The sequence below is a fragment of the Nuphar pumila genome, chromosome 10 (genome assembly GCF_984573655.1).
Source record: "Nuphar pumila chromosome 10, dmNupPumi1.hap1.1, whole genome shotgun sequence".
NCBI lineage: Eukaryota > Viridiplantae > Streptophyta > Magnoliopsida > Nymphaeales > Nymphaeaceae > Nuphar > Nuphar pumila.
The window spans coordinates 14,838,705-14,862,340 of NC_143258.1; the positions used below are offsets into that span (position 1 = coordinate 14,838,705).

The 23,636-nt window shown below is 37.3% G+C and overlaps 1 protein-coding gene across 3 annotated transcripts in view; it reads right to left on the minus strand.

Moving 5' to 3' along the window:
• Positions 1–22,772, minus strand: part of LOC149823500 (Pseudouridine synthase family protein) — a 179,633-nt gene extending 156,861 nt beyond the window's left edge. For 2 of the 3 annotated variants that reach the window (XM_090018880.1, XM_090018881.1), the window contains exons 1-4: positions 22,393–22,772; positions 22,259–22,291; positions 18,809–18,921; positions 974–1,122 (exon numbers count right to left, since the gene is read on the minus strand). In XM_090018880.1, coding sequence (XP_089875006.1) covers positions 974–1,122; positions 18,809–18,921; positions 22,259–22,291; positions 22,393–22,762 — 665 coding nt within the window. In that variant the 5' untranslated portion in view covers positions 22,763–22,772. The remainder of the gene's footprint in view (positions 1–973; positions 1,123–18,808; positions 18,922–22,258; positions 22,292–22,392) is intronic. The other variant, XM_090018879.1, reaches the window with a different exon arrangement.
• Positions 22,773–23,636: the final 864 nt, after the last annotated feature.

Below are 23,636 nucleotides of genomic sequence, written 5' to 3' on the forward strand. Positions count from 1 at the left end.
CAATTGTTTATTTGGCCTTTATTGTTTATTGGATGCTCATATCGATTTTTGTTAGTGATGGCTCTATTGTTAATTGCTTGTGACCATTTTTCGGTCCTTGTAGATTAAATCTTATATTATTGCAAAATTTATTACTTTGATTCAAATATTGTTTTCAAATCTTCTTGTTTATTGACATCAGTTTGTCTTCAATACAGTATATTTGCGTATCTTGCTTTCTCCACTCTTCCCTCTTATTTGAGTGATTTTTTTTATAAGATATTTTTGTTTATCAGTTTTACAACCATGATTGTGGTGAGTTATGTGCACCCGTTGTAGTTGATGTTATTGTTTGCAGTTTTACAATCATTTGTGAGGTGAGGGATGTGCACATCTTGTGGTGGTAGTTAGTTTGTATTGTTAGATAGCTAGTATTGTTGGTGCATGGTCACTGGTATGGTTATTGTTGACATTTGTGTTTGAGATCTTGTCATATGCATTGGTACACTTGAATTTTGAGGCTTTTTTGATTGAAAGTTAAAGAGATGGTTGCTTGTGGTGAGGAAATTGGTGTTGAGATTTCCAAATATCATTCCTTTTGTTATGTGGGATTTTTAAAATCTCTTCATGAAATTTCTAAACATTTACTACTCATTTGCCTTTATATGAAAAATGTTTATTTATTGAAAATTTTGCATGCATTGTTATGTGCATTGAATATGTTTGCGTAATAAGAGTAGCCTTTTTTTTTCTTTCCCATGATTCTGTGCAGGCATGTTTATTGATCATGTTGTTTGTTCAAGTTTTGGTTATGTTTATTGGCTTGAAATATTATTATATCTTACTAAAATTTCAGTCTTCAGAAACATGATTGCTTGATTGCTTCCAGAAGTGATAATCCTCAAATACAAAAAGTAGTAAGGCCATCTGATCCATCCTGAACCACTGACAAACATGCAATCTAAATAAAGAAAATAGTAGAGAAAGGGTTTACCTTGTAGAAGGTAAAATGCCAAAAACTTTGATATTACTAGGCAGATGACGATTAACACAATTTGCAAGGTCAATGCCATAAGGATCGCCTTTCCAAGCATTCTCAGAGATCTCCATCTTTAAAGAGATCATTGTAGCCAAGGAATGAACCTAATAACATAAACATTAAGGAGATTTTAGTGGCTTCTAGAATCAAAATTTAAGTTTTAATAAAAAGTGTAATGAAGTTGAGGACAATATCAACCATAATGGCATATGCATAAATAATGTATGAGACTAAAGCTTTCTCTTGAAATAGAAAAAACTCTCAGTACTTCACAACAAGACCATTGAGTAAATCAACCTTTACACAGACTGTGTTTGAGAGCTAGGCATCAATCAGAGTTGAGTAAAAGAACTGGAAAGCACTCGGATCTTGATTGGCAAATATCTCTTAAAGAAGAGACATACCAATTCTAGTTTTAGGTGAGAAAAAATTTCACCTAGGATGCTACCTGGCTCTAATCCTTTTAATTCTCTTCCCTGTTTTCCCTGCTTCGTTTCTGCTGAAAAGCCCCAAATCCACCAAACTGCTGCTGTTGTCATTTGATACTTCCAACAAGTGTTTCCCTTCCTGACAGCCTAACAAGGTTGTTAAATGTGATGAGGCGAAGCAAGGCGTTGAGCATGTTATGAAGCGAGGCGTAAGCATCGAGGCGTTGAAGCGTAAGCTTCATGATCAAAATAATAAAATATATAATATTAATAAAACAGCACTGGTAAATGGTTTTTTAATATAAATATACATATATGAGTTTGTTATATACATATATGAGTTTGTTATATACTTCAGGAGAAAGAAATTAAGAAAAAGCATTCCCAGTTACTATGTATCACATATAAAAATTGGCCACGGAAACTAAAGAATGTCATTTTGGCCTTTCAGAAAGAAATTAAGAAAAAGCATTCCCAGTTACTATGTATCACATATAAAAATTGGCCACGGAAACTAAAGAATATCATTTTGGCCTTTCAATTAGTTCAAAGGACGAAAAAAGCTCGATTATTTTCTCCTCCATCATAGAATACATTTTTATCATACTATCACAACCAGTATTTACCTTTAACTAACAAGTTTCAGCGCAAAACTAATACTATAAAACTTGCACAACAGAAAGCAACTATTTTTTTTCAGTGCTGCTATTGTCTACTCAAGTAATTTATGATGCAAATATGACTTAAAAGTCTTCAACTTGATTGCAAGAGGCCTATATTTTTTGTCAATACAGCATCAATCATACCCCTCAAGTGAGCGCATGCTCTCTCACATTTCTTTTCCATTTAGTATAGTTTATACCTGACTAGAAGCTTCCTACTTAATAGCGTTTGAAAAGCTTTCTCATCTTTTTGAGGTCGACCTCAACGCAACTGTTCTCGTGTCCGCCTTATAACCTTAGTCAGGAAAACCTGTTTTGATAATACTCTGCACCTTGACTTACATACTTATGCAGAACAGGGAAGTTCCTAAGCCATGGGCTTATTCAGAACAGAGTGACAATTCATAAGACATTGTATTTCAAAGAATCCAATTGATGGTGTTCTAGATCAAATTATAACATCTCATAACGCATAAAGAAAGCTCAGAAGCTTTAAGGGTATGTCCTAACATCCACTGAAATCTTCAACCAGGCTAAGTAAATTACATTTTTACTAAAACCTGTGCCATTTAAATAAGTCAGATAGATTACATCTTGAACTCAAAAGCAGGCTGCACAAGAAAATTTAAGAAAGAAAGAACTAAAGAATTAGAAAAACATTAAAACACTTAAATTCAACTTACTCTAACTCATAATGCTAAAACCCAAAAAGGCCTTTTTTCTTCTGAAAAGGTATAACATCTTTTTCGAATTCAACCAACTTAGATCATACCAACCAACCAAATTGAGATTGGGAAGTAAACCAAAGGATGAATTTTTCCGCTTTAGTTAACTCAGACTGCTTAAGCCATGAAATCAACAAATGGGAATTCAGACCATAAAAGGAAAGCAAGAAACCATCCCTAAAACTGGCATCGTTCTCACGAATCCTCAAGAAATGGACGATGATATACGTTGCGTCCTCTTGGGTCATCCACTTTCGTTGAGAATTGAGGATCCTGATAAGCGTGGCGGGCTTGTGGGAGTGCAGAATCTTACAGAGCCAGGCAACTTTCGACCGCCTCCATTGCTCGGGAAGCTCCTCCAGGTCCTTCACCTCCAACGGAGGGCCTGTCGGCGTCCAAACGTCTCCGTCCAAACCCGAAGGGTCAGCTCCGGCGAACCTCTCACCCTCAACCTCATCCTCGGCGGTTCTTTGGTCCTGCAATTCGAGGGAAGAGGCGGGCAGAGTGCCGTGGAGGAGGAGGTGGCGGCGGCGTCGCCGGGAGGTGAGGTGGATTCTGTTGTGGTGGTGAATGTGGGCATGGGGAGGAGCCCATTGACAATGGCGCCAACCTGCTCGTCACTGTCCCCGGCGGCGAATTTTGGCAGGAAAGGGGCGGTTTGTAGGGACTACACAAATGCGTACGCTTTAGAAGCGAAGCGCGTTTCGACTTGAGGCGTGCGCTTCACATGAGTGAAGCGTGCATTTCAAGCCTGAAACGCCTCAATGCAACGCCTCAATACCTTGAGCGTGCGCTTCGCCTATGAGGCGTACGCTTCAGGTATTGAGGCATACGCCTCTCACAACATTGCAGCCTAACATGCCCCAGCAAGTCCATAGCTTCAGATAGGGCTGGTAAACGAGCCGAACGAACCGAACAGAGCATGTTCAGGCTCAATTCAATTTCCAGCGGACCGAGCTCGTGACTTGGCTTATATTCATGTTTAGCCAGCCAAGCTCAAGCTCAGCTCATCCCTGAAGGAGACAAGCCAAACACGAGCTGGCGCTTATAAAAAATTTCATGATATTTATAAAGGGAATATATATTGAACTTGATAGTTCATATTTTTATATATTAAACTTAATAGTTCATATTTTACATGTATATTTTTCATGCATCCTTTTCTTTATATATATACAAATATATGTGTGTGTGTGTGAGTGTGTGTGTAGGGGCGGAGCCAGATTATGGGGAGGATGGGCACGTGCCCACCCTGACAAGGTGGGCACTGGCGCCTGACCCAAGGCTCGCTCCGGCCCTCCCCTTTCATTCCCAAATCCACTGCCCACCCTGACGCAGGTCAGGTTGGACACTGGTGCCTGACCCAAGGCTCGCTCTGGCACTCTCCTTAATGGATAAATCCCCAACTCCCTCCCTCACTCTCTCTCTTTTGGAGCTGTGATTATCTCCATTGGTACCAGAGTAGAATATTGGTGATGAATGAAGTCTTTTTTTCTTGGAATGTTTGTGGGGTCTTATGAATCGGTGTGGTGTTTGTAGCGCCTGTTGTTCTTTCCTGGATTCTTCCTCAGAGTCTTGAAGCTCTCATCTCACCTAGCATTCCATACAAACTTAGTTTCCTTTCGTAGCAACTTGGTCATAGGCAGGGCAATCCATAAAAAATTCCTGAATAAACCACATGTAGTACTCTGCTAACCCCAAAAACTATGTTTCTCTATGATGTTCTTCGGTGGATCCCAATCCAACACTGCTACCACCTTTATAAATCTAAACACCGATTTCATAAATCCAATAAAATCATTAAAATTTGCAACTTAATTCCTCACATTTGATTGCAATTAAATCACTTACCTTCGAAGGATCTATGAATACTCCATCCTTCGAGATCACATGGCCCAAGAACATAACATTTTCAAGCCAAAACTCATACTTAGAGAACTTTGCATACAACTAATGTTCTCTAAGGGTCTGCAACACCTTTGTGCTCCTCCAAGCTCTCTGAATAAACCAAGATTTCATCGATAAAGACAATCACAAACTGATCCAAATATAAACTGAATATCCGGTTTTCTTGGTTAAGCATCCTATATGATAGATTTGTCATTCTTCTTTATGAAAAGGACTGGTGCTTCCCATGGCGAAACACTAGGCCGAATAAATCTCTTATCAAGCAGTTCCTGCAACTGCTTCTTCAGCTCCTTCAACTCAACTGACACCATCCAGCAAGGGGCTTTAGAGATTGAACTCGTTATAAGCACCAACTCTATAGTAAAGTTAACTTTCTGAATAGGAGGTAACCCAGGAAGATCCTTGAAAAACACATCCTTGAAGTCGCTCACCACATCTAGGTCTCTCAAGTTGGTCGGTCTAAGCTCTAATAGTACAACACTAGCTAAGAAGGCTTCATAATCATTCTCGACCCATCTCTGTGCTTTCAGAGCTGAGATCAACTTGACATTTTCTAAAGGCTTTTCGGCTCGGTACTCTAGAATAGGTTGATCTGGACAAACAAACATGATTCGCCTATCGTGGTAATCCAGACAAGCATAATGCTTGTATAGCCAATCCATCTCTAGGATGGCATCATACCTAATCATATCCAAAATGATCAGGTTGACAGATAGGTTCTGCCCAATAATATTGACCTCTATATCAAGCAAATATTGATGAGCGACAGGCCTATCGCTCAAAGGTGTTACAATCTCAAGAACATAATTCAAGTTTACAAGATATAAATTCAGCATACATAAAAATCTTTGAGACAAAAGAATTAGTCGCTCATGAATCAAAGCCTACGATAGGAAGGGTACCTTCGATGACATCAATGTTCTGCTCCAACTCTGATGCCGAAGTAGCGTAGACTCGACCTATGGTCTTCTTCTGACACTACTGCTGCTATTGTTGAGGCTGACACTCAGTTGGATAGTTCCCTCTGGTTTGCATCCTCTATGGATACTTCTTGATGAAGTGTCTCATATGTCCACACAAGAGACACGGTCCTGTCCTGTGTCCCTAGGAGAGGGCTTCCCATCATGGAACCGATTACACTTAGGACAATGTTGATCAGTCCTCGGCTTTTTCCACATGGCCTAGGGCGCAATCTTCTTTCATTTGAACTTCTTTTTCTGGCAAAATGTCTTCTGGCCACCCACTTGCTGTTGTGGCTTCTTTCCCTGCAACTTTTGGGACTCAACTCAATCATCGTTGAACAGAGTAGCCACCTAGATGGCCTCGCAAAGTGCCCTAGGCCTATGTGTATAGACCTTGGTGCACAAAGCCGACCTCAGTCCTCAAAAAAACCTCATCACCTGATCCCTCTCCTCAGTGTACAAATTGGGGTAGTACCGCTCCAACCTATGAAATCGCAAAATATAGTCTTTAAGGCTACCCGTTTGATGCAAGTTTAAGAACTCCTAAATCTTCTTATCCCTGACATGCTTCAGGATGTACGCATCATTGAAGACCTGAAGAAACTATTTCGAGGTGACTGGTCCATCGTGAAAACGAACCGTGTGAGTGGTCTCCCACCACTTCTCCGCCTGCTCCTTCAGACGGTGCGTCCTGAATGCAACTTGCTTGTCTACCGAAACCTCCAGTACACAAAAGATCCTCTCAATCTCCCGTACCCAATTCTCAGCTACATTTGGATCCACCATTCTTGTGAAAGCGGGTAGATCCATATCCATAAATGGCTTATATGTCATACCACCGCCCCCAATAACCTATTTGTCCTAAGCCACTTGCTGAAGGTTGGCTCCCATAACTTGTATAGTCGTGACATGTTGTCCCACAATCTCCATGAAGTTGTTCAGCATGTCCATGATAGTATTGCAATGTGTTTGCCAAGCCATCTATTCCAAAATTAGAAAAAAAAAAGCACAATGAATTTCTACCAAAAATCTCAATGTAATGTCCCTAGCATGCGTTTAGGTTTTTGCATTACACCATAGTTTTTCAAGTAAACAATAAAATTAAACAATCAAAACTAGGTTGGACCATACTTACAGTGATGCCAGAGTGTTTGACGTGACGAGTCACAACTTCTTAACCTTAGACTTTGATACTAAGTATATAATGCCCCAATTTTTAAAACCAAAAATTAATTTTTTTTAAAATCTCTTTACATGATGTTCAAGAAATACAACAAAAACTCTTTTATAATTAAATATGAGGTGACGCCAGTTGGGTCTGGGCTTGGTCCAGAGCCCGCTAACAAGATCCATAAATGTTACATAAAATCTGTGAAATTAATTATTTTTAACCTTTAAATTTGAGCAAAATTCGAGTTAAATTTAGGCAAAATTAGGAAGCAAAATTGAGCTGAGACTATTGTTAGATTCGTCTCGAAACGTAGATATAGTAGGAGATTTATTTTCTCGAAATCGGATAATGGTTGGCTCAAAAAATACATTTTTCTAAAATGATCGGCCTTTATTTTTTAGGTCTTTTTTTGGTTTTGATCATACTTGACTCACTCCGTTGGACCCATGTTGGATCTAGACCCAGTCCGAGATCCATATTGACTAGGATCCGATCTAGGTTGAAATCAAATTAGATTTTGGATATGAATTTGGATCATAGATCCAACCTAGATCTATAATCCATCCATGTCAATTTAAAACTAAAATGAATTTAAAGTTTTAAAAACAACAACTTTTAATTTAAGGCTATGGATGAGGTAGAGTTCTACTTGGGGTAGAATTTTACCCCATATGGACACTTAAAAGGGGGCATCCCCCTTTGGAATATTCTTTAGGAATATAAAATAATAATAATAAAATGAAATCTAAAATCTAGAAGGATAAGGGTGTAGAGTTCTATACATGGTAGAACTCTACCCCATATGGGGATCTAGAGGGGGGTGTCACCTCCCCTTTAGAATTTTTTTTTTAATTATATAAGGAGGTTAGAACCTCCTCTCTCTCTAGAATTCGATTTTTAGAGAGAGATTTAAGAAAAAATAGAAAGAGGGAAAAATCGTGAGCTAGGAGAGAAAGAGAAGAAAAAAAAGAGAGAAAAGAGAAGAAGAACAAAGCATCCATCAATTTTTTTTTCATCCTTTAGTCTTTTTCAATCTTTCGAATCAAAGTGTGGGTTTCTCTCTTACTCTATACGGGAAGGGGATTAGTATAAATGTAACGCCCCAAAATTTTAACCATAAAATTTTAGAGAATTTTTTCTTTTTAAAAGAGCGAAAACAACCTTTTTCTTTGGGTTAAACATTCTGGGCGGGTTACAGTACAATCAATCATCATAACTGAATTAAAATGTGAACATTAAGATTTAATTCATTTTAATAATTTAAATTACATATCAGAGTATTTTAATAATAATAATTATTTTTTCAAAACTATACCCTGGAAAGGAAAAGACTGGCACTCGACACCGCCTAAGCATTCCGCATCCGCTCCGCAGTTGCACATCATAATCTACCTGAAACCCCATAAAATGGGTCAGACTCGTGAAAGCCTGATAGAAAATTACATAATTGCAATAAATGCACGATATCATAATACATTCAAACACAGCGTCGCATATCAATCATATAAAACATATCTTAGCAGACAATGACATAAATCATGCTAGCAACAAAATAGCAAGTCAATTTAATGTGCATTCATTCATGCTAAAATTTGTGACAATACAATAAATTATGCACATGCATAAACATTTACAAAATGCATGAACATATACAAGATGCATGAACTTACCATTTCATGATATGAGTCCTTCATGCATGAGTAAGTTCTTATCTTCAATTATCATTTTCATACTTATATGATGCATACAATGTTCTATCTACATACAATTCACATTTTTGTTTCACTTGCCAATATATGTCTGTGGGTACAACACATACACTCTCAGTATGGAGGTATAACCAAGGTTTGTATTTTCAAGCAATTGTGTCTTATTAGCATACGTGATCCCCAACTGTAACTACTCCGGAGAGAAAAATATATTATTTTTAGAGAGAGAATTCTCAACCTCCTGCAACCTGATATATCAGATTTTTCTCATGAGTCTTACCTACCATACCGCGGACAAATCATGGTAGTTCCAACAAAAAAATCAACCTTTTGTGCTAAAACAATATCTCAACAAAAAAATCAGTATCATGTTTACTCTCTCAATAAGCCACAAGAAAATTAACTTCATTTTGATTTCTTAATTAACTCTTTTATTAATCGTGCCAATGCAAACATGCAACCACATTCAGGGTTCATATGCAATAATATTCATGACACTCTATGCATGCTTTTAATTAGTCTCTACCATAAAATTTATATAATAATGCAATCATTATACACTTACACAGTTAAGCTAGACTAATCATTCATATTTATGCATGCACAATTCAATCATGGCAAATATTCACAATACACTTTATGTATGCACTTATGCAATTTCAGATCATGCTATCATGCAAGCATATCATATATTAATTTATGTATACATTCAATTGCAAGCATATCCATTGCAAAATTTTCATACAATTATACATGACACAAATACATTCAAATATTGCTAATTTCATTGCCTCATTAGGCTTGATGTAAAATTAGTTTACCTGCATTAAATATCACAATTCATGCTTCATGTATTGCTGAATAAGAATTATCAATTGAAAAAGACTTAGGCATAACCATAAACAATTGAGATAAATTCAGACCAGAAATCACACAAAACAGATTCGACTTTCATCTTTTTACTGAGTATGCCTTGATATGTTGGAAAACAACCCAAAAAACAGATCTTGAAAATCAATTATAGAAAAAATATTTAAATTTTGTAACCGCATACTGACAGCCCAATTTCTGCAATCTGCAGAAATTTTCCCAACTTGGGGATTTTTCGTGGATTTTCTGGCAACTCTTTTTGCAAAATCCTTTTTATAGTATCTTTTACTATAGGTTAGATCTATGACTAAGTTTTCATGATTTTATCTGATCTATTTTGAATAGGTTTTCGGGACTTTCAAAATAACTGGTTAAAACAGCCCTATAACTAGAGCTAAAAATTTGTTCTCTGTTACAATGGGCCTTTCTCCCTCAAAACATATTCAAATCGAACAAAATAACATGCTATAATCAAGTCTCAGATAGGTAGAACATTATAATATTTTTATTTATGTTTTGATGATCTGTATTCTATGAGAAACAGATTTATTTCGAAAACTGGTTGGTCACAAACAAAAACAACATTTCAATTTTATCAGAACTCATGATAAAAGGAAAAACCATAGGCTAAACGTGGCAGGAACACAAGATTCAGCACCATGGATGATGCTCTGACATGAATACAGTAAACACACAACAATATTTAGCCTTCTTTCATTCTCACCCACCATTAAAATTCATAAATCTTATTAGTAAATCATAAAACATGAATTTAATTTTTAATTTATATTTAACACTAATCACATGATGAATAAATTAAAACATGATATTCCAGATTATTGCAGACATGATAACATCAATATTCTATTTTCTAACATGATATAATCCAGATACATGAAGATGAACGCGTACATGAATCGGAGCAGCATAATGATGTTTCTGTTTTGCCGATTTGTGTACATGGTGTATGTACATAAATCTGACTCTCTTACAAAATTTCTGCATAGCCGATTTGCGTACATAAAGATGGTTATGTACATGTTTATGATTGAAATATATATTTTCTAAGTTGATACATAAATGGAATGGTTTGTGGTTTGCTATATTAAATTTGTGATGTGCCCCAGATCCTTGAAAGTGTTTTCCATAATTGTTTAAAAAAAATCCACTATTTTTAGGAGGATCAGTTGGGGTCGTTACAGAGACATAGGGAGGGCAGAGAGAGAGACGCAAGGAGACACAGGGAGAGCCGGGAGAGACCAAGAGACGCAGGGAGAGCAGAGAGACCAGGGAGAGACCGAGAGATGCAAGGATACTAAGAGACGCAAGGAGAGCAGGGAGAGAGAGAGAGAGAGGATTGGTACGTACCTTATTCTTCTTCTCCTTCTTCTTCTTCTTTGCCAAAGACGTCGGGAGACCGAGAGACGAGAGCCAGAGAGCAGGGAGGGAGATAGCCCAGAAAAAATTTGGGGCTATTTAGCCCCAAAATTGAGTCAAATGGGGGCGTTGAGCCCCCATTTGACTCATAATTGTGAGGCACGCCTTGCCCTGAGGCACACGCCTCATAGCGCATGAGGCGTACGCCTCAAGGCAATTGTGCCTCACGCTTGCACCTCAAGGCAAAAAGGCCCTTGCCTTGAAGTGAGGTGCGCTTTTTGCGCCATGAGATGCATTTTTAACAACACTAATGTACATGCACATAATCAGAATATATGTATATGGCTGTCAGTTGAATCTGATCCGAACATATACATATATTGCTAAAGCTTCCTGTCAGCTGATTCATGTACATAAAGTTGATCATGTACATGAAGCTGATCAGCACTTATATTTCTTATCAGTCGGTTTATGTACATGAAGTTGATTATGTACATGAATCCGATCAACATGCTTTCATATTTCTTATTTGTCGATTCATGTACATGAAGCTAATCATGTACATGAATCTTAGCAACTCTCACGTATATTTGCTTTTTCCGATTCATGTATATGAAGTTGATCATGTACATTAATTTGATCAACACTTGTTTATTTTTCTGATTGGCCAATCCATGTACATAAAGTTCATCATGTACATGAACCTGATCAACAGTTGTATATTTTTTTGCTTAGTTGATTCATGTACATGAGGCTGATCATGTATATGAATCTAATCAGCACACACATATACTTTAGTTAGCATATTCACGTACATGAATCTGATCAGAACTCATATATAGTTATTGTAAGCCGATTCATGTACATGAAGCTGAACTTGGGCAGTTTGCAATCAGTTAATCATGTACATGAATCTGATCAAAAATTATGTAACTAGTGCTGCTAGCCGATTCATGTACATGAAGCAGAACATATGCATGTTTGCAGTCAACTGATCATGTACATGAATTTGATCGGAATATATATTTTTTGATTAAGTACATAAATTTTATCCTAAAATAGATTAGTTTGTAGTTTGCATATCATACTCATGATTTGGTTATGATTAGATGTTTGCATGATTGTGATCATATGCATAAATTTGATCATGGATAGTGTGGTCTGTAAGCTTTCTATATGCATGTTTATGTGCTTGGCTAAATGTGCATTGTGAACATAAATTGTGAAATTGTGTGTGTTTATGTTCACTGAAATTTTGTAATTTGCATAAATCACTTTTTGAGTTATATTAGTGATTCTGTGTGAACCACTTTGGGCCTATGTAAGCTAGGAGCATGTGTTGCTCCAGTGTATTCAATTATTTATGCATTGCAAAATGATTTATGAAAATAATTGTTTTTCCAAAATTAATTACACTGTTGAATTGTGAGTGTCAAGGCCCAAAATTGTTATTGCATGTTGATTTGCAAAACGATTCTTGTGTAAAGAACTTAAAATTGATTTAAAATGGTAAAAGATACCAAAATAGTGTAATTAAGTTCTTCCTTGATGTCTCTTTTAAAGTGTGGGAATCTTGGATAATGGTCATGGGGGACTGTGAAGATACAAAAACTCCATGTGCAATTGTGTTCGTAGAACCCGATGTAAGGTTCACGTTCCCGGCCACACGGTTTTAAGGAGCTTAGCCACTTTTCTTGGGGGTGGTATTGTTGACTTAGTTGTAGTTATTAGTATACCAAAAAATGTTGATTTCCTTGATGTCCCGGCATTAGGTGTAATATCGTGTATTTTTCCATAGTTTTAAATTCTGCATTTCTGAAATTTTGGCTGTGTTTTATAAATTTGATACAAATCATGAAAAATATTCTCAATTTTAGACGACGTCAGCTGGGTCTGGGTGTGGCCCAGGGCCCACTGACAAGACAAAAATGAGGTGAATACTATTTGAGAAACTTTTGTTTATAACCTTCAAAATCAAGCGAAAATCAGGTTAAATTCAAGCGAAAATCAAGTAAGTATACCATTAGATGCATCTCATAATTCTGAAAACATTGATATTTTATTTTTCTGAAATCGGGTTACGGTTGGCCCAAAAATCACGTTTTTCAAAAATGACCCGTCTCTATTTTTATAATTTTCTAAATTGGATCTAATTTGATCTGATTTGTTTGATCCGAGTTAATATGGATCTAGACCCAATCCAAGACCCATATTAACTAGGATCAAGTCCAGGTTGAGATCCATATGGATTTTGGATATAGATTTGGATCTTGGATCTGGATCTGAAGTCTAAGTCCAACCAATTTAAAACTTTAAATTCAATCTAAAGGTTAAATTGAGTAAGTATTTCACATTGAGAGGACTTCCAGAGGGAGGAGACACACTCTAAAATATTCTTAAAATTTATTATTTAATAATTAAACAATTAATAATTAATAAAAATATATTAATTAATGAATTTCAAAATTTTATTTATCTAGTTAAGGTGGAGTTCTACGTTTGTAGAACTCTACCTAGTAAGGGGTGCTAGAGGGGGCGTCACCCTCTAGATAGATCCCAAAATTTATTAAAAAAATGATATATATAAATAATGAGAAGTATTTAGGGAGAGATAGAGTTCTATATTTGTAGAACTCTATCCTCTATTGAATAAGGACTCTAGAGGGGCGTCACCCTCTAGAGTCTAGAGGATCCTATTAAAATATAACACAAAAAAAGGAAAAATAAAAACAAAATCTAGAAAGTCTATTTAAGTGTTGGATTTTTGCCCTCTCTAGAATCGATATTCTAGAGAGAGAGGGAGAGAGTGATACTCGTGGGAGAATGAGAGAGAGAGAGAGAGAGAAAAAAAAGAGAGATGGAAAACGGAAAGGAAGAAGAACGAGAGGAAGTCCATCTCTCGTGCCGATAGTCCGACGACTTCTCTTTCGGTTTTTTTCCGTTTCTAATCCAAGGTACGGGTTCCTTTCTTGATTCGAATGGGAAGAAATAATCCTAATCATGTTGTCTTTCATGAAAATGTGTGTGGGAATGTGTTGTGACCCTCTAACAGCATCTTGATACAGTCTTTCTGGCCATCCACATAAAAGACACAACATGTTCCAAGTACCATTGTTGTACCTGAATTACAAAGGCCAGCAAGTTTGCCTCTCACTATAATAACTAGGAAATCTAGAGGTTTTGGGCCTAGGATCCATTACCCAGATCCAAAAGAGTTAGATAAGTAAGATATTAAAAAATATATATATATAGTTACTAAATAAATAAAAAAGGTGTATCTTGGGTCGAATCCACAGTTGGACCCAAATGGATCCAATTGTGGATCTGACAGTTCACTGCCAACCCGGATCCATGTTAGGATGGATCCAACACTATAAAGCCGACTCGGATCCATGTTAGAGTGGATTCGGTATCACGGGTCACGGGGTTCGGACCCAGACCGAGCCCTCTATTAATAAAGCGTTGATTATAAGAATTGTGCCTAGGGCACGATTCTTGCTATAAAAAATCAAGAAGGGGAGAGGAGGGGGTTACAGAAGGTAACCGACCCCGTTATTCTCGGAGAGAGAAGGGGGGGGGGGGGGGGGGGGGTCGCTCAATAAAAAGGGGATTGTAGAGGGTCTCGCCCTCTTCACTCTGCTCTCTCTCCTTCCCTCTGTATCTCGCTCTCTCGAAGCCCTTCACAGCGCTGGAGCACCGACGTCGGAAAGCTCCGACCACACCTGCAGTGTTCGTCGCCAACCACCTCCTCCTCTAGTCGCCGAAAAAAGGTAGGTTTCTGTATTTCTTTTTCTATTGGTATTGATTGCATCTTATTGTGATTGGGACGGTATAGTGAGAAAACCCTTTTATCGCACGATCGGGGTTTTCCAAATGGGGTTCTTGGCTGCCGAAAAATCGAAGATGGAAAAATGTTGGGTTTTCTGGTGGTTACGAACCAGATTCAGGGGTTATCGTGTACGACCCATATTCGAAGTAAAGGTGGGGTTAAGGGTTGCCGAAAAACCCCAGAGGGTATGAGATTATGTTTTGCATGTATACTAAGTCGAAACCACGGTGGGGTGACCCTGGCTGCCGAAAGATTCATTTGAGTAATCGAGCATTTCGACTGCCCTGTTAGAGACCGGCAGGGTCATCGGTTGTTGGAAATACCATTTTAATTGAATGGGGGTTTCAGTTTTACGAGTTTCGGATTTTGTTAAGGGGGATGTTCGAATTTTCTGATAGGGGCAGATGCTTTATTGACTGTCGTAGTGTAAATCTTTATTTATTCTTGTATATACTGAAAATCACACATGACACCCACATCACATACTAGATTCATGATATACCTGCATTAAAAGTTACAGATTTTCTACTTAGACAGTTGTAGTCTAATTCCTATAAATTTATCATTTTCAAGTAATGAATACAGTATATGAGCGGTTGTGGGTTAAGGTTTCGATCGAGATTTTGGATTTACTGTTTCAGGAATGGTTCGAGAAACTCTTATGTTAATTTTCATTGATATTGAAATGAAATAAATGATTTTGGTTTGCTCCCTACTGTAATGTTCCGAAATGTTTAACCTTATAGTATGACTTGTTTCCGTTGTTTCAAAAAGAAAAAAACAATCCTCAAAATTTAGGTTAAGATTTCGGGGCGTTACACTCACTGACATTGTTCAATCATCTTTCCAGTATTTTAAGCACGTGTATAGTCGCAGGAAAGACATACCACTCGTCATGCACAAGGGGACTGCTGCTATGCGTGGGGAATCAATGGCCCAACAAACAGAAGCATTTGTTGATCAGCCCACGCATCATTCCAGCAGTGCTGGAACTCCAGTTAATCAGGGATCTATTTGTGGTATAGTTCAGTCCACCAGTGATAATCCTGATCAGTCACACGAACCCTCTACTAGTGTGTCCAGTAGAGTTTGACACCCACCTGACAGATGGGCCTCTTATGAGTCATTTTATTTGGATTTCATGTTTATGCCACTAAATTAGATAATGCCCAAGAGCTGAGGTCTTTTACAGAAGCCTCCCAACATTTGCATTGGACAGAAGCTATGAATGATGAGGTTGCAGCCCTACATGAATGCAACACATGGAAAGTAGTTCCCAGACCTACGGATAAGAATATAGTTGGATGTCACTGGGAGTACAAGATCAAAAGGAAATCGGATAGCAGCATTGAACACTTCAAAGCCAGGTTAGTAGCGAAGGGTTATACTCAAGAATATGAGCTGGATTTTGATGAGACATTCAGCCTGGTTCTTCGGATGTGAACAATTCACATTGTTTTATTTCTTATTGTCTCCAATCGATGGGAATTATTTCAATTGGACGTTAAAAATGTTTTTTTTCCATGAAGATCTGTATGAAGATGTGTACATGGAACATCCGCCAGGATATCCCGAATGAGATTCTCGGTCCACTGTACTTAAATTGAAAAATACCATATATGGTCTTAAGCAACCTTCGTGAACCTGGTTCGATACATTTAGCATTGTAGTTCGATCTTTTAGGTTTGAGTGAAGTCAATGTGACTATTATCTATTTGTGCATTTTGATAAATCTGATCTTACTATTGTCTTGGTGTATGTGGATGATATAATCATTGTTGGCAATAGTGCTACCAAGATTAATCATTTGAAATCCATTCTTCATGGCCGGCTTCACATGAAGGATTTAGTACCTCTTAGGTTCTTCATGGGAGTACAAATGGACCATCAACCAAATCGTTTGATCCTCTCACAGCACAAGTATGCCCAAGATATTCTCCAGCGCAATGGGATGCTATAATGCAAACTTGTGCATACTCCCATGGCTATGCATTATCGGTTAGGCAATACCCTTGTTGATGATGATGATTTTCCTGAGCCAGAAAAATATCGCAGCATCGTTGGAGCCTTGCAGTACCTAACGTTTACTCATCCAAACTTGGCCTTTTTCGTGAATCAAGTCTCACAGTTTATGCATAAGCCTCAGATAAAGCATACGGATGCAGTGAAAAGAATTTTCCGCTAAATTAAGGGTACTCTTTCAGATGGCCTGGTTTATGTCAGACCTATCATGATAAACTCTCAAATTTTTATTAAAGTTGCATATTCTGATGCTGACTGGGCTCATGATCCCTTTACGAGACGGTTTGTCATGAGTTATGGAGTTTATCTGGGTTCCCACCTAGTGTCTTGGGATAGGGAAAGGAAAAAAATTTGTGGACTGTTCCAATACAAAAACTGAATATCGAGTTATGGCAGCAGTAACTACGGAGGTTGCATGGATTAAACGCATCTTACCCTGTTTGCATCAGCATATATCCAGCTCGTTATTGTATTGTGACAACCGAAGTGCAGTGGTCATCTCTACAAATCTGGTTCAACATGAAAAAATGAAACATGTTGAAATAGACCAGCATTTTGTTAGAAAAAAGGTAGAAGCCAAAGAAGTTCAGCCGATATTAATTAGAGGAGAGGACCAGGTGGTTGATCTGTTTCCCAAGGCACTCACTGTACATCGTCATTGGCACTTGAAATTCAAATTGTCCATGGATCTTAACCATGCTCAGTTTGAGGGGCGTGTTAAGACTATAACACGTGATGGGTTGGATCCGGATCCAACATATATATATACCTTTTGTATTTTTTTCTTGTACCAAAGGGTACTCTTGTAATTCATCATGCTTGTAATTATGATATATATAATGGGACATCACCCTAGACCTGGGTAAAACGACTTTCGTGTTTCCCTGGTTTCTTCCCTCTTTTTTCTTGTCTGGACATCGTGCAGGGCACATCTTCCAAGGTGTATTTCACACAAGCCACATCTATCACACTTGTCATGACAAGAAAAGATAGTTGATGCCATTGATACTTTAGTAGCAGGACTTAAAGCAGCTGGTGGATGCTTGTTTTTGTACACTAACCATACCACTTGAATGGAATCACATCAGGCATCACTTTTGTTTAAAATAGAACAGATATATCACTGTCCAACAAGAAATGTTTTTCAATGCATGAGGTTGAGACAAAATTTGAAGTATCTCAATAAAATAGAAGCAAAAATAATGTATTTTACTGTATGATGGGTCAATAAAAAGAAAATCAGGGCACAATTTCCATATTTGCAAAATTGCTCTAGCAAGGGTTTCCCATCTCTACCAAATTCGTATCACATATTGTCAAACATATTTATGTTTTCATATGCAATGCAGACCACACATCCAAGCAAAAATTAAAGAATAACAAGTGCACATGAAGCGGAAGGAAATCAGCGGTTATTTGGAATTTTGTGCACTAACATTGAATGAGCTACGCAAAACATGTATCCAAATAGCATCTAGTTTTTGTGTCTTAATACACCCACATAATTACAATGTTGAAGGAATGGCAGTTGCATTTCATGAGATGAAACACCACTTTATTCAATGATAGCAAGAAAAATAGAAACCCTTGTGGAATTGTATCTTTATCTGTCTCAGCACCTTAACTAATACACAGAAATTGCTAGGCCATATTAAAAGAATAAATCATAAGTCCAGAAGCTCATAATTAAGATTGCCTTCTTAAACTTTATAGTATCATATAGATGCTACTGATATGGCAGTTTAAAATTGCAAAACCAATCATTTTCACTAACCCATTTTACTAGACCATTTACATCCTTTTTGCACGACTAAAAGAATAGTGTTGCTTACATACCATCTGGCTGTCGAAATTCTTAATGGTAAATAAATGTTAGATATCTTTGACATCATAAACAGCATTGTGTCTTTAATATGTGTGTAAGTTTAGATGGGACCACAATATCAGTGGTTCTTATTTACATATGCATATTTTCTTCACAACTATTAGTTGCAGGCATGACATCATACTTTATTGACAAATGAAAGCAGAAACGTATGCAAGCATAAGGACTAGGCATCTTTTTAAAGATCAGCTCGATACTGTTTCTTTAAATCACTTCAGATTAGCTGAGTTGTAATAACTCACTCCTTTATCAGTTCTGCTACTTCGGGCCCATGCTATTTTATATAGATTTCCATAATTGCTGACAAGGATTCCACCAGCCTTAAAGATTGCTGCTTCTAGTTCACCTTCAATGGCTACAGAACAGAATAGAATTTCAATCGTGGTTATCATATCTAAATTTAAAAATTAAAGCACTTAACTCTATGTATCCATATTGAACTGATGAATGATGTTATCTTACATAACAGAAAGCTTTAAACAAGTGCTGATAAGAACAAACTTCATGCTACAACTTTGTCTAGTTGAGACAATGTGATCAATACATATATTTCACAAATGTATATGATCAATGACAGACTAAAAAGAAAATTTTATCAACAGAAGCCAGCCTGTTAAGACAGTGTGTCAACAATATGGACAGAGAGCAAATATAGGTGCATCCTGAAAATTCTTTAGACTTTTGTTGAGTGTAGCACACTTGAGCAGAAACAAATTCGTGAAAATTACATCTTTTTAATAAGGAAATTCACTAAAAAATAGACATACAATATGATGATAAGAAGTCACCAAAACAAAGTTCAAGGCTTCAAGCATTAGGATAAGAAATAGTGCCAAGTCTAGGAGTTCCAATCCAATCAATGTTTAAATGTTTCCAAACAGTTCTAGTGGAGGAAGAGAGTGGGTTTTCCAAACCGTAAGCCCTCCACCCATCATGGAGTTAGGTAAGGGAGAACAAACCGTTTTGGTTTTTAACTGATTCTTCCTCAAAGCACCTTCTCTTTTCCACCTTAAATCAGTTTTCAAAACCAGCCCATGCAACTAAAACAAGTTTCAACCTCCACTTCACTCTTCCAACCTGCTCATGCAACTAAAAAAAGTTTCAACCTCCACTTCACTCTTCCAACCTAAATTTGGGCCTAAATTTCAAACAGAACCCAGTACCAAACCCAGACCAGCTCCAACAATCTTTAGAACCAATTCACATATATCAGAAATCTTTCCCATTTGACCCATGTCCAAGTCTAACCTAAGCAAGCCTTAACTCAAATGAACCCTCAATTGATCCTGCTCTAAAATCCAATTCAAGACTCCGACCCAGTTGCGAAGAATTTAGCTTTAATTAAGCCTATTTGGATCCAGGAGCGTCTTCAGATTGATCTTTCTAGTTTGGCCCATATAATATATGCAAAACCACTTGTATGTGTCTACACCAGTCACAAGGGATCAGCAAGGTCAGCATACTCTTTCTATATGGATCTCTGGCAAAGTGGATCTCATCAATACCAGCTCCTCTAGATCTATATTTAGCAGATCCACAGCTATTGAAGATTGCATTGTTAAATGATTTTCTTGGATAGAGTGAAACTAGAAAAAACACAAGCAAAGCCAGACTCAAGGGCGAGTTTTCTCCAACTCGGGAAGAATGATGCAGATTGCAGCAATACACACCCAAACCTCTAGGATCCCTTTGGGATTCAATTTTTTTATTTGGATTTTTATTCAAAGTTGGATCTTAGTTAAGTATTAGATCCATCTTAGATTCAAATTAGAATAAGGTTTTCTTATTTGCTCTATAAATACTCATTTATAGAGATTGTTAATGGATGGATTGATTGAATATTAAGGTTCTTTTTTTTTACAGTTTAATTATTATTTTCCATTAGAGTAATTTTTCATGGTTTAGCATAATGCAACTAAGATGGTGTAATCAGAGCATAGTTTTTTATCCCATCCTTAGTTGTCAAAAGTGATGCCTAGGCGCTGCCTAGGCGGGCTGGGTGCAAGGCTACTGCCTAGGCTTATGGGTCTAGGTGGTAAGGCCATGTTTTCCCACGTAGGCCGTTGGGGCATAGTTGTCATTATCTTTTTGTTCTTTTTTTCTCTATATTTTTTTTTCTTTTTCTTCTTCTTCTTCCTCCTACACCAAAACCTTTCTTTTTCCTTTTCACCTTTTTTTCTTGTTCTTTCTTTCTTTCTTTTCTTCTTCTTTTCTTTTTTCCTTTTACCTTCTTTTTTTTCTTTTTAACTTGTCCTTTTCTTCTTCCTCCTCCTTTTGCCCCTCCATCTTCTTTTCTTTTTCCTCATCTTCCTCTTCTTTGTCTTTTTCTTCCTTTTTCCCCTTTCTCTTTTTCCTTTTTTTCCTTTATTTTCCTTATTTGAATTTTCCTTCTTTGTTTCTTCTTCTTCCTCCTCTTGCCCTCCACTCTCTTCTTTTTTTCTTCTTCTTTTTCTTCCTTTTTCCTTTTTTTTCTTTTTTCCTTCTTTTTCTTCTTTTCTTCCTTTTTTCCTTCTATTTTATTTTTGTTCTTTACATGTATGCCCAATATTTTTCACACACACACACACACACACACACACACACACATATATATATATATATATATATATATATATATATATATATATATATATATATATATATATATATATATATATTCGTAAAATTCCATGTGTGTGTGCACGTGTTGGGGGGGTGTTGTGTGTGTGTATATATATATATATATATATATATATATATATATATAGGAAAACTGAAATATGTTTATCAACCAAATATGTTTGCTGGTATGAATCGAGATTTCCATAGGTTTTTTTGCAAATCAAACCCTGCAGATGCATTCAGCATAATCCATTTGCTAGGAATCTACTGCTGGATCATCGCAATCGGATCAAGAAATGTGATGTTTTATGCTTGAATGAAAATTCTAAGCCAATGATTTTCAACCCTTAAAAGACCCTTTTTATGCATCGTAATTGGATGATTCAAGAGTCTGTTTATATAAAACCAAGCATCCAGATCACATCCATGAAATTTCGAAAAAAGTAAAAAAACATATGAAAATCTTGGTTCATACCAGTAAATATTTGGTTGGTAAACATATTTTAGTTACCCATATATATATATATATATATATATATATATATATATATATATAGAGAGAGAGAGAGAGAGAGATGCTTTGTTTTCAATGCTATGCAATTTTGTGATATTACACACTTATGCTTATTATAATGTTTACTTTTTTCTTGATATTTTGTTTTATTGGTCCTGCCTAGGGCCGGGCTAGAACTTTTTTGACTAGCGCTTTTGACAACTAAGATCCCACCACTTTCAAGCTTTCCTACATTGAATTTTCAAGCTATGCAGTCTAACGATGTGGCCTTAGCAAAACGAAATTTAAAGTTTGAGAAGAAATCGGTCCTCTATGGTTCAAACACTCTGAATCGATGGACTACAATGCTCAGCAGCTTGGCTATCGCCATACCAAATGAAAATTAGAGCGAACAACGCTCCCACGAACCACAATTAAGCAAGAAGCATTGATGACCAAATGTACAGAAAAGTGTGCATCTGAAATTCTGAATTCAATGGAGCAGTTCGAATTGTGGCACATTTGAATCATTAACCCAAAGATGTTGTGGGTACAAAGACAGGAAAAGCCCAATATATATGAAAGTTTCGGTTCTTACTCGGTGCGCCAACATCTCGCTGCAGTTGCAGACCTGAGAGAGAGAGAATTCAAGTCGATATCTCCGCTCAATGAAACACAATAGAGAGGGAAAAAAAGAAGAGGAAAAATGAAGAGAGAAGATAGAAGGCTTGCCTCTGTAATCCGTACCGACGTATCCAACCCGCATGATGACTTTCTTCTTGCGAAAGGGCTGCCATCCCTGATGGGATGAGGCCGACTGCGGGTTGGCGGCGGAACAGCAGCAAAGGGTGGTAGTGGTGATGGTGGTTCTCCTTCTCGAGGTTCGGTTGGCGATCCTCCTCAAGGATGGGAGAAAGATACGGGGTAGTATGGGATGATCGACAAAGGGTATCGCAAGGGAAGATGAAAGTATAGCATTGGTAGCCATGGGCAGCGGAGGGCGCCTTAGCCCCACCAAATTCGAAGGCAGACAAAGGCCTGCTGTCGATCTGGGTTCTTTTCTTATAAGTTGATATCTGTTTGATGTGCAGCGAGCAGTCATTAGTTCCCACTTCTCAGTTGTTCGCTCTGCCTCCGACTCCTGCAAAGTGCAAATATTATGTGTCAACCATAATGTGACACATGTTAAAATGGTATTAAAATAATTAAAAACTTAATTTTTAGTATTTTTGGCCATTTATTTAAAAAATAGCTGATGCAGGGTGAAGTATATCGAAATTCTAACGATATGATGTGTATCGGCCGATACTCACCGTAACATTGGTTTAAAAACAGGTTGGTTCTAAGTATGAAAATGTAGATTCGAAACTGATTAGATCCTACCATGGGAAAGTTTTGAAGTTTCGCTGGGAGAACTTCCCCCCTTTCTCAATGGGTCCCACACTCCCCTATCAAACATGAGGAAACTTCCCCCCGGCTCTTCTGCCGTTTTGGAGGGAAGTTTCACCCCAAAATTGAGGAGGGAAATGTCTCGAGGACCCTCTCATGACTTTTTCCCTCAGCGGAAGTTCCCCAACTGGGGAGCTTCCAAGCGTCAGACACGTTCTAATAGCTCTTTGTAATTTAAACAAAAAATGATTGTACTATACGAGAAAAGTGACACGTTTCCTAAAATTCTTTACAATTTTTGAAATAATATGCCTCATGTCCAAATTCTCAAATGCCCAACTTTTTTAAGACCTTTTTACCCTTTGCTTGTGTGAACCTATTGAGGTTTGCGTGATATATCAGAGTCCTAAGCAACTCATATGCACTTATTCATTAACTTTGGAGGTTTGGGAAAGGTATGAATCGGTCTATGTCGCAACCTCCCACCATCGCATGTGAATTCACTCACTTCTTGAAAAACATTAACAATTCATAGGGTCAGACAAAACATATCTCAGTAGGGTCGAGCTATACTAAATAAATAATCT